General features: G+C 35.7%; 1 protein-coding gene across 8 annotated transcripts in view; it reads left to right on the forward strand.

The window, feature by feature from the left end:
- NOVA1 (NOVA alternative splicing regulator 1) overlaps positions 1–12,653 on the forward strand; it is a 157,792-nt gene that overhangs the window by 112,322 nt on the left and 32,817 nt on the right. For all 8 annotated transcript variants that reach the window (XM_054197632.1, XM_054197635.1, XM_054197634.1 and 5 more), the window contains one exon: positions 5,837–6,003. In XM_054197632.1, the coding sequence (XP_054053607.1) occupies positions 5,837–6,003 (167 nt within the window). The remainder of the gene's footprint in view (positions 1–5,836; positions 6,004–12,653) is intronic.

A 12,653-nucleotide genomic window follows, 5' to 3' on the forward strand; every position in this document is an offset into this window, starting at 1 on the left:
TGCAGCCTTTCATTTAGTTAAGGTTTTAGCTTTGGCTCCTCTGTCAGGTTTCCCCTTTCAGTGTCAAAGAAATTGGCATGGTACACTGGAAAAATATAAGGAAATTTAATTAGTGGATATATTAGGATTACCCTGGGCTGGTAATGCATTGTGTTTTAGGTTTTCAAATGCTCTTTAAGCTTGATGAAAAAGCCCAATGAAAAGTATATAGAGTCATATAAATGCCAGACAATCCCTTCTGAAAGGTACAGTGCATTCCCCAAAACGTTTCAACTAGGGTTCATAACATAGTGAGTGTTTCTGTGAATACAGTAGAACTCTTACACATCAAATCAGAGTCTTTAAGCAAACAATGAAAAGTTTAATGGTAACCATACAGAGATGTTTGCCTGTTGAAGTACTGAAATAAAAACATTGGAAGCATCAGCATCCTTTATCCTGTTGCATCTTCCAGCGTTTATTCTAATGGTTGTTTTAAAAGCTGTATTGGTTGTCTAATAAGTCAATAACAACCTTCTCGGAGAAAAAGCTTGTAGTCTGTTGTTTTGAAGTTTCACAACTGCATTTAAAACGTTCTTGATAAAATTAGTGCGATGTGGTTGCCAAGGATATTTGCCAGAAGTAAAGTTTTAGGTGGTTAAAGGAGGTGAAAGGAAAAATGAATGATTAAAAATAAAGCTATTGCAAGCTGTTTAGCTTTTAGGCCTAACTAACTTATTAGATTTCAAAACAGGTTTTTATTTATTTGCTTTTAAATAGCCTGATGGCTGCTAATGGTTTCATCCTTCCGTCTCCCATGGAACTGGAGAGAAAAAGTGTACTTTATGTCATAGAATCAGAGAATCATTTAGGTTAGAAAGGATCTTTAAGATCATCAAGTCCAACCATTAACCTAGCACTGCGAAGTCTACAGCTAAACCATGTCCCTAAGCACCACATCTACACATCTTGTAAATACCTCCAGGGATGGTGATTCCACCACTTCCCATGCCATGTCTCTTTTCATATTAAAAAACTAGGCCCAAAAAATTTTCCCCTAAAAGCTAAACAAAACAGAAAACTGATTAAGATTTCTCTTTTCTTCATTAGTTTAAAAAGTCTATTTTTGGTGAGCAGTACAGACAGGCTTTTTTGTGCAATTACATTCTGCCTTTTATATTTGATAAGAAAAGGTGAAACGTGCACGTGCAAATTGAATTTTAATTCTGATATAAGGGGAAAGAAACCACATTCTACTTGCTGAAAAGTAGAGTACATACAAATAATGAGGAATTTACTTGTATTCCTTAGAAAAAGTAAACATGAAATGAGTGTAGCAACATCATCAGCAGCATGTATTTGGATAGTGGTTTTCCTGTTTTGCAACCACATGCAAACTTCTGTCATGGATTTTAGTATTATGGGACATACATAAAAAAATTTTTTTTTTTTTTGTTTGAATGTACATTTAGTCATTCTCTGTGTCAGAATTATTATTCTCTTGTATATATTTCATCTCTTCATATGTAAGAGACAATGTACAACACATGACCCTAACTCTGATTTGAATTGTAATAATTAAAAAAAAATAGAATAATTTTATTTTGGCTATGTTTGCATGCACACACACAAAAGGCACTGAATATTTGGTAATTTGGCTTTCTCTAAGGCAGCTATTTCAAAAATGAGATCTGTACGTTAAAAACATATTTTGAAAACCATATGCCAAAACGTATGCATATAGATGGCTGAGCTTTTGTTTGCAGAAAGGTGAAAAAAGGAGTGGATGCAACTGTTAAACAACTGAAAATGATAAATAATCTGACAGTTTACTTTAGACACTAATGGAGCCTAAAAGCTTTTAAAATGACAGAAATTTCACCAACTTCAGTGATTCATAGGCTTATTTTTGTTATACAGGTTGGTCATGTAGCTGGCAGTTTTTCCTTTGTGTGACTCTTGTAAATTATTGTACTCTGTTATCTGAGTGAAAAGCTATTAGAGTCGTGTGAAGGAATACGACAACATCACTTCGAAAGATTAAAGCAATTCCCAACTGTACATGTGTACAATTTCTCCACACTTTTTTTTTACTTTTTTTTTGTTGATGTCTGCCTTAAAAAATGATGTTCTACTGTTGTGATGCACTTTAGAACTGTATCTTATTCTACTTGAAATGTGCTTTTGCACAATTGTATTTCTTCATGGAGCAGTGATTTCCATTTACTGCATCCTGGTTTATGCTTACTAAAACGTAGCGTGTTTGGTCTGTAGTATGACATCAAGCATATTTTTGTTATATTGCACTTTCTAAAATAACACAGATTGTAGAATACCCTTTAGTCACTTACTGTCACATCTAATGAAATTCCTATTTAGCATCGACTGTTTTCCATTCAAATGTTTTGACAGAAGTGATGCCTGGTAAGTGCTTTCCGTATTAGGCTCTGGTAGCTGGGAGGTAACCTGATCTGTGTTTTGTTTCAGTGTGTTGTCTGCTGACCTCGAGAACACTTGCATTAGCCGCATTGATCAATCCACATCACATCTCATCATTTAGGAGACAATTAATACTGCAGTGTAAAGACTCCCCAGAGCATTTTCTTAGGGCTGGATTGCTTTACACAGAAACCACAGGAGTTGTTTGCAAAAGGGGGAGGAAGCCAAGAAAGGGATAAAAAAAAAAGCGTTAAGAAAGCTTCATCTAGGAACAAAGTTTCATTTTCTGGCATTTCAAGCTCCCTTTTTTGATGGAGTGTTTTGAGAAAAAAGAATTACCTGAGTTTTGAAGTTGATTTGTTGAAAAGACACTGTAACAGGTCACATAAATGTTCTAAAAATCTTGCTCTTGAGAAACATGCATGTGATGATTTGTGGTACTTGTCTAACTTGCTGTTAAGAGTGTAGTCATTTTAACCTCATGTTTTATCTTAAGGATTATTAACCTGACAGCTTTTGAAAACTGATTGACATGTTTTAGTCCTAATTTTAATTATTTTAAAATTGTTTTTAAAACATTTAAAAACTAAATTTTTTTAAACATATTTTAATAGAGAAAAAAATGTTAGTTTCATTCTGTTGGTTTTCCTGCAGAGCTTCTTCCACAAAGTTGAATTTCAGTATTACCTGATACTGTTTCTTAAGAAAAGTCTTTGAAAGATTTCAAGTGTACATGAATATATTAAGTAAGGCAGGGTTCTTAGTGTGCTGTTTCATCTTTAGGTAATGAAATATTTAATCTTTAGAGATCACCCACAGAAGCAGATGAGAAGCATTTACTAATAAAAAACAATTTTTTCTTGCAGATGACAGGTTACTTTACTAGTCTCTGTTAAAGACTGTTGCAGTGTTGTAAGGAGCATATTTTAAGATTAGTTGATAACAGTAGATATTACGAAAGATATAAAATTGATAAGAAGGGAATTTTAGGGAGGACATTTCCCTAATCTATGTACTCCCTGTAATTCTGTACAGATTGCACAATGGTAACGGGGCCAACTAGCACGTTGTGAACTTCAGAAATCATTGGAAACTTGTTAGTATTTACCACATCATTACATTGTAATTTTCATTTGTTTAGGTAGAGGGAATTAATTTTTCATCAGAAAAGATGCATGTGTGACCATGTTAATAATAATTGCTAGGAATATGTCAATGGCAAAAATTATATTTACTTTTGTGGTAATTCCGTGGCTCAAATTTGTTATTTTGCTTCCCGTCCTGTAATCTTGAAGTAAAATGCGCACTGGCATTGAATAGAGACGTATATCTAGCATATCTTTGCACGGCAGTGTTATTCTGTTTTGAGGAATGCACTAATATAATGATAATGCGTGTTATAAATTTATTGTGTTGGTAAAACTGTTCTACTAGTATTTGCAGGTAAAAACATGGTGATGAAAAGTCATTATTTTGGGTGTGTTGGAAATGTACAGAATGTGTGTGGAAGTATGTACTGCATGAAATTTCAAAACAATTTTACTTGGTCATATAGGTTGTCTTGTTTTGGTATTTCTGTAGAACAAAAGTGGACATTACAATACCCCCTCTTAAGTTTCATTTTTCCAACTCCTGTTAGATCCTGTTTTTCAAGTCAAAACTGATTTTGTGGAACGTATTTCGAGTTATTTGATATGTGGAACACAGAATGTGGATTGTTTCAGTGCAGTGTCATACTTTTATCCTGAGGATCAATACTGTTTTTTTTTTTATATTATTTGTCTAGTGAGGATGTAACCCAATATGTTAAAAAAAAATAGCTTTTTTGCTATACAGTAAAGACATACAAAATCATCTAAAACCACCCTGGTCACAGAAAATACATGAAGTATTTTTCCGCAATTCTGCATCGATCCTTGGCCATCCTGTAGATGTTTTTAATTAAGAAATCAAAGAAATAAGGACTGGAGTGGTTTTTTGTAACACAAACATCATAATTTCACTTTGGAAAAGGGTTATGAGGCAACGTAGGCTTTGTGTAAGCCTTTCTAGAGAATTAGAGCTAAAGCTATGGTAGTTATTTAATGTTCATTGGCAATCTGCATAGAATTGAAAAGTCTGTCAGGTAGTAAACAAAAGATGAGATAAACGTGGTACATCAGACTGTCTTTCCCAAGGCTACAGGGACAGGCAAGTCATTATAAGAGTCAATGACATCAAAGGTGAGAACAAGTAATGGTGATAGAAGGGAAAGGGAGTGACAGCCAATAAAAGAAAAAGAACGTGCTTCAGACTGGAAAGGAGAGTTAAGGAGGAAATTATACAGAGCAAAAGAGAATGATTAGAACTGAAAACCAGGCAAAACTAAAATGACAAGAAACAGAGGGTTGCACTTTGCTGCAGTTTGGGAATGAGAAGTATGTTCAAGGCCTGTTTTTTCTTAAGCATCTGTCCTAGCTTTGCACATGAGTACAGTGGGAAAGTGTCCCGTCCTCTGGTTCATTGCCACCAAAGGCCTAGTATTCTTACATGTATAATAAATATGTATTACACCTTTCAGGCCTATTTGAGTGTATAGTATTTTCCAATGACCTTAGAACATGGATACTTAGAAGGTAGTCATGTAGAGTCTAGATATCCTGCATGAATGATATTCAGCATAACTCTAAGCAGAAATTCTTGAAATGTAATTTGTGGGGTATTGACTACTTGTTTGGTACAAGCTTTCATAATTGCCAACTGCTAAATCACATTAAAGACAGCTCAAACACCATGTATTCAGTAAATAATTGCCGTTATTAGAAGTATGTTCTAAGGTAGGAAGGTTATAAAAGACAAAGTGGATACTCAAATATATGAGATCAGTTGGCCTTGAAAGGTCTTGCCGTAACAACTTGCAGCTGTTCTAAGAAAAGATCTCATAATGTTTACACTAAATTAATGTATTTGCATTTCAGGTGTTCATTACAAGAGCTTATTCTAAGCGCATCTATAATGCTGGCTATTATGTTCAACCTTGTGTTACCTAAACGTTGTACAAAATTTTAGAATAATCTAGAACAAGGCCAAAATAATTTAAAAGACATGTATTCTGCACACATTTATCATATTTGCTAATATTTCCAACAACACCTAATTGTTTTGTTGGAATAAGGTAAGTCAGAATACTTACGGTCTGACTAATATTACCCAGATTGGCTTGCAAAGTTATGTGTTTGTGGGATCTGTACAAATAGTTGTTTAAAACATCTTCAGATCGTCAGTATGTTATCTTTTGGAAATCTCTGCTTTCGTTTGTGGAGGTGTTGGTAGTTGGTTTTGCAAGGTTGCTTTTGAGTGCCATCTTTATGTCATAACTGAAGCAGTTTGTGGGTCTTGAAGAATCCGCTTTATTCAGATCAACTTTTGGTGTTTGCAGGTACTACAGAGCGGGTGTGTCTGATCCAGGGAACAGTTGAAGCACTAAATGCAGTTCATGGCTTCATTGCAGAGAAGATTCGAGAAATGCCTCAAAATGTGGCCAAGACAGAGCCTGTCAGCATTCTACAGCCTCAGACCACTGTTAATCCAGACCGCATCAAACAAGTGAGTTTTTGGTTGGGAATAGAGAGTCACAGCAGCTCCTTAGAAGTCTTAAAACTTTAAGGCTGCAAGGGGTCAACATAACATGTTCTTTAAGAAAATGTTATTTTACCCTTTAGAAATTTGCTGGTCCTCTTTTTCCTTGTACTTAGGTGTTCCATGTTTCTCAGCAGTTCTTTTAGACAGGGTTTTATAAATTTCAATGCCACGCACTAATGTGTTTCTTTCATAAACTTTTCTTTACTGTATAAGGTGATAATACGCTTCTAGATTTTAGTTAAAGATTGTTGAATTTTAATCTTAAATGATGAACCTCTTTGTAAATCTTTGCCATTACTAAAAATTACAGATTAACTGAATGTTTCCTACTTTTATGTATATAAAATAAAACCAAAAATGTTAATTGTTTTTTTAGACCCTATATTAGATACTTTAAAATCTTACCTGTAAGAACTTGAAAATATAAAGATAATTTACTTGGGATGTTTCCTACATTTTGTGTTATTTTTGGCATCTTTTTGCCTGTTTTACGCTGACTTCTTTCAAAATCTATGGGCAATGCAAAATACATTTGCATGGTATTATTAGTCTAGTATTCTTTAGTTCATTACATTTTCCAGAGAAATTTTAATTTTTAAAAAAATTGCCCTCTAAGGAGAATGTGAAATATGTCATACGGGATTTAAAATTATTTTCCATTGTTTTGAATAAGAAAAAGATGAAGAAAGAAATGAGTGAACGTTAGTAAAATTTTATCTCATCTCTCTATCCTATATAGGATAGATTTTAGTTCCTCACCTGTCCTATATGGGAAAAGATTGTTTTGTCCTTCTATACTAGCAAGATTCAGTATCCTATAAAGTAATTTGGTAAATGGTAAATTTGGTAAAATTTGGTAAACAATTACTTTGTGTATAGTGACACGCACAGAATGCTTACATGAAGGTGTGTTTGAATAGGATGAGTTTGGAATGATCAGACTGCTTTAGATGGATGAAACTGTGCATAAGTCATTGTATATGAATACTAATATTTACTACTATATTATTTTTTCTGTATATGCGATACTTTTACATTAAAAATACTCCAGATAATTTATAAAAAAATATGAAAAAGAAAAGCCCCAATTTTACAGGATTAGTTTCTCAGTTATTAGACATGAAAATGATTATGCCTGAGATAGAGAGAAAAAGCTGAAAAGATCTGTATTTTGAATGGTTTTTCTGCTCATAAAATGTTAGGTTTTCTGTCAGTACTTCTTAACCCAATGGGAAATTAGTGTTCTCTATTACAATGAAAAGTTGTTTCCCCCTTTGCAATGAAATGAAGCTAATTTTTAGGCAAATCAGTAAGATCCCAAGAACTAGATTATAGAGCTGTTTAGTGACATGCCTAAATACTTTGTATCTGAAGTTGGTATAGCTTGTCCACAATACCTTTCCAGAAAACTTATTTGTAAAGTTTTTGAGGTTTGTTTGTTGGGGTTTTGTTTGTCTGTTTGTTTATTTTTTAATTTGGTTGGGGTTTTGTTTTGGGGTTTGTTTTTTTTTTTTTAGTTTGGTTGGTTGGTTTGGGGTTTGTTGGGTTTTTTTAAACACAGTTCCATGTTTGGAATGTTAAATTAAATTCTGGAGGGATGGATTAGTGAACAGAGCTGCTGCCAGTGAAGTTGAGAAACAGACTAAATACAATGTGTAACTTACAAGGCTATTATTTAGTGACTGGCTCTACAATTTAAAATTGTAATGTATTACCTGTATATATACAGGTGCATAATAATGTGACTGCAAATATTTGGAGATATGCATGCCCATATTTGAGAAGTTTTAACCACAATTAATTGTTTAACTTCTCTTTTAATGTAGCAACATCTATTCATGATAAATTCATACACTATAAATATTGACTCAATAAATCTAACATCCATTATTTTTACCAAGAAGTGAAATTATTAGCTTAGATCTTAGATAGAATTTGCAGTGAAGTAATCTACCCTCCAAAGTCAGAATATCCTGTATCTTACTGAAAGATATAATACCTCTATTTAAGAAATTAAAAGGATAATATTTTATATCAGGTAATTGTGACCTAGAACTCCAGTGTTATTATTTTAATAGTAGACAGGTCACTATTTTATTAAAACAATCAGGATAAAGTATAATATAAGTAATTTGAACTTGGCAAAAAATAAGCCTTATATACTATGATTTCTTCTTTTACACACATTTTTACATGGTTCTTCCTGTCTTAGAATATTACCCAAGAACTTTGGCACCCAAAGTATTATGTTGCAGATTGAAGAAAGAAGATTTAGCATTTGAGATGGAGAATTGATTTGAAATAATAAATTTTACCTTCCTTAGGACCTTTGAAGGTATTTCTGTCGGTTTTTTAGCTGTTTCTATCAAAAAGCAAAGGTATTTTTCTCCCCATGAATGAAGATATCTGTAGTTGAAGCCTTGAAATGCCACCCATGTCTGTATGGGCATGCAGCTCTCATTTCTCTATTGTCATTACTCTGTCCTGGGCTGCTTTACTGACGCTCGCCTCAGAGAAGCAAGCTAAGAAAGGAAGGAGAAAGACAGTAGGTAAACCCTTTGCTGCCTGCTTGAGTTTCAGCACTGTCTGTCTTCAGGAAAGGCATGGGTATACACGGAGGCTGAGTCTGGGCTGGTGTTTCTCCTTCCTAATGGAAGTCACTATCCAAACATTCTGGTCTCCCTAACTTCAGCTTTTTCAGCTTCAGAAGATTTGCAAACAAGTCTGTCTGCTTCCCTTTGAGCCTTCTCCACTGCATAAGTCCACATCTCGTAGATCTCTGAGCTTATTAGTAGATACCAGGTAGCTCTCTTCTCCCAGCAGGTCTGATAGATATTTAATTGACAAATGTTTGCATCTTTTATCTCTATGTAACATAGGCAATCTCTTCATAGATGGCAGCATCTGCTGTTTCTAGGTGTCACTCAACAATGAGCACCTGATTCCTGTGCCCTTTTATTTCCTAGAAAATTCTATGAGCGTCTAACCTCCATTTTCTCTCTTTATTAGTTGAAGTGTCATACCAATTCTTTCAGATCATATTGTAACACAGGGGAAGAGAATATAGTTTTCATAAAGTGATCAGGAGCCTGAGCTGTTTCAGCTTTGTAATTAGCATACAAAGCTTTAAATTTCACCTTTAAATTAATAGCAGTTCTTATGCACAATGGAAAAGGCTGCATCAGGTGGTCTTATCATATCACCTTCTTCAGAAACTATTGCATGCTAGTTGTATTTTTCTTCCAACTTTCAGTTGTTTTACAGGTAGCAGCCAGTCCAGGAAGCACATGGAATCAGAGATAGCCATCACAGAACTGTGCATTATATAGAAGGAAAGTTGTGTGATCTTATCACTAACTCAGCTTTAACCAGGAGTTTGCGCTGTTTGGCCATGTGAGATCCCTTCCAACCTGAATCATTCTTTCATTCTATGAAACGTTTAGCTATCAAAGCACAGACAAAGGTTTTAGAATTTCTTCCTTGAAAATCTAGAGTAAAACTTTCACATATAGAACTTCCAATTAATATTTTCATTGGAACCAGTTTCATTTCAGCTTTTTCAGTAGATAACCTCTTATGAGTCTTTAGCTTCTGTTCATTCAGTTCATTAATCATAGCCCCAGACATTCTATTCAAAATCTGTAAAATTGAATTTATTAACTCAGATTTGTAAATTCTCATTCTTCTACTGAAAGTGACTACTTTAAATTCAGAAATGCTGATCAAAAAAAATAATGAAATGTTCATAATTTTTAAATAAAAAGTTTTACTTTGAAGCACTTAAATAGAACTTAACGTTAAGAAAATACAGATCTGAAAATATTAGCTTAAGGGGAGGAATTTATTTATTTTTTTAATATGGGGTATGAGTTCTTCAGACTATAAAGACTCAGTAGACTTCATAGAATCACAGAATAGTTGGGGTTGGAAGGGATCTTAAAGATCATCTAGTTCAAACACCCTGCCATTGGGCGATACCTTCCTCTAGATCAGGTTACTCAAACCCTCATCCAGCCTGGCCTTGAACACTTCTGGGGATGGGGCATTCACAACATCTCTGGGCAACTTGTTCCAGTGTCTCAGAACCCTCACAGTAAAGAATTTCTCCTTAATATCTAATCTGAATCAGTTTAAAGATGTTAGCCCTCATCCTATCACTACACTCTCTCTTAAAGAGTCCCTCCCCATCTTTCCTGTAGGTCCCCTTTAAGTACTGGAAGGCAGCTATAGGGGCTCCCCAGAGCCTTCTCTCCTCCAGGCTACACAACCCCAACTCTCTCAGCTGTCATAGGAGAGGTGCTCCAGCCCTCTGATCATCTTTGTGGCCCTTCTGTGGACTCCCTAACAGGTCCATGTTCTTCTTATGTTGGGGGCCCCAGAGCTGGATGCAGTACTCCAGGTGGGGTCTCAGGAGAGGGGGAGAATCACCTCTTGGCATCCTAGGCACACTTTTTTTTGATGCAGCCCAGGATACGGTCGCCTTTCTGGGCTGTGAGCACACATTGCTAGCTCATATTAAGTTTTTCATCCACCAATACCTCCAAGTCCATCCTTCTTTAGAAACCTTCACTGGTTTCTTAAAATGCCTCTGCCTTCTGATGGGCCTTTCTTCTTTTTATCATCCATTTAAGGCAACAGTCTGTCACCTATATGAACCTCACTAAATTCCAGAATATGAGAAAATAATTCTACATTTTTAATTTGAGGTAAATAACACTAACTAGTTTTGTAGATCACTGTGTCTCTTCATCTAGTCCACAATTTCTCAAAAACTTTTCTCACTTTTGAACATAGGTGAATCATAGAATCCTAGGGTTGGAAGGGATCTCTGGAGATCATCTAGTCCAACCCCCTGCCAGAGCAGGGTCACCTAGAGCAGGTTTCACAGGAACGCGTTTGGGCAGGTTTGGAATGTCTCCAGAGACAGAGACTCCACCACCTCTCTGGGCAGCCTGTTCCAGTGCTCTGCCACCCTCAAAGTAAAGAAGTTCCTCCTCATGTTTAGGTGGAACTTCCTATGCTCAAGTTTGTGCCCGTTACCTCTTGTCCTGTCACTGGGCACCACTGAAAAGATCCTGGCCCCATCCTCCTGACACCCACCCTTTAAGTATTTATAAGTGTTGATAAGATCCCCCCTCAGCCGTCTTTTTTTCCAGACTGAAGAGACCCAAATCCCTCAGTCTTTCTTCATAAGAGAGGTGTTCCAGTCCCCTAATCATCTTGGTAGCTCTCTGCTGCACCCTCTCCAGCAGTTCCCTGTCCTTCTTGAACTGGGGAGCCCAGAACTGGACACAGTACTCCAGGTGCAGCCTCACCAAGGCAGAGTAGAGGGGGAGGATGACCTCCCTCGACCTGCTGGCCACACTCTCTTGATGCAGCCCAGGATGCCATTGGCCTTTTTGGCCACAAGGGCACATTGCTGGCTCATGGTCATCCTGTAAGAAGTGTGAAGAATCACACCAGTTACCATTCTGCAATGAATGATAAGATATGCAGGTGTGTTTACAACTTGTGAGGACAAAAAAACCCAAACCTACCATTATTCACTAGAGAGACAGCTCTGTACATTATATTCCATGGCAAAAGTTTAGCATTCCATAAAAATATGTATACTATATCCTGTCCATCATGTGCCCTTGACTAAATTCTGGTGCCAGATCCCTGTTTTAATTTTATGTTTCATTTCACCAGTGTTGGATGTAAATCAATATGTATGTGAAACCATGTTTTATGAACATAATTAACTCTGTAGCTGATGATTAACTATTCATTGTATGTGCTTCAAAAGTGGAATGTGAATAGAAGATTTTATTGGGGGATGAACAGCAGCATTCAACATTGCAGAAATTTTCAGCAGTGTTCTGATTCTTAAGAAAATTCTGAAGTTATCTCACGCCTTCGGATGACTTTGTAGTTTTGGTGTTTTTTTTCCAAATAGCAAAGTAGCCCAGAATCAAAAGGTGACGTTTTCTTTCCTTCTAGGACTTGCGTTTTTTTTTGACATGAATCTTAGACCCATATCTTCTTATGTGTTTTGATTCCTGTGTCTGGTTTGTTACTTGAGTTTTCTGGTATATCTATATAACAGCACCAGACCTTGTAGCAGTTCTGTGTTATCGTGACAAGTTTTGAGGACAGAGAAATTCCTGATTCTTTGTCCATTTTACTGTAGTCTTTATCCTAAAACATTCCCTCCATCCAGACTTGCTCTGATGATCCAAGTGGTACCTGCTGGTTTGCTTTAAGCTCATTACTCCTTCTTGTCCCCAGGTAGAACATGAGATAATCTTTCTTTTACATCAAATTTACCACACTTTTTTCCTTTATCAAAGACAAGTCCCCAAGAGTTCATAAATGCAGATAAATTACCTCTATACACACCTATAAGTAAGCAAACCATCTATATATGCTAGCTCTCTTAGTCTTTTTGTATTGCTGTATGCCCTATGTATTCTTTTACAAATGCAAACAGGATGAAATATCATCAGAATGTATTTATTTGTTCTTTACAGAAGTGGAAAGGTAGCAAGTAAAATTAGATCACTGAAGTCATCAAAGTAGCCCTTTTGCAATCTGAATTGTGAATAAATTATTAATCCTTGATTATTTCTTTT

Source organism: Rissa tridactyla, chromosome 4 (genome assembly GCF_028500815.1).
Source record: "Rissa tridactyla isolate bRisTri1 chromosome 4, bRisTri1.patW.cur.20221130, whole genome shotgun sequence".
Taxonomy (NCBI): Eukaryota; Metazoa; Chordata; class Aves; order Charadriiformes; family Laridae; genus Rissa; species Rissa tridactyla.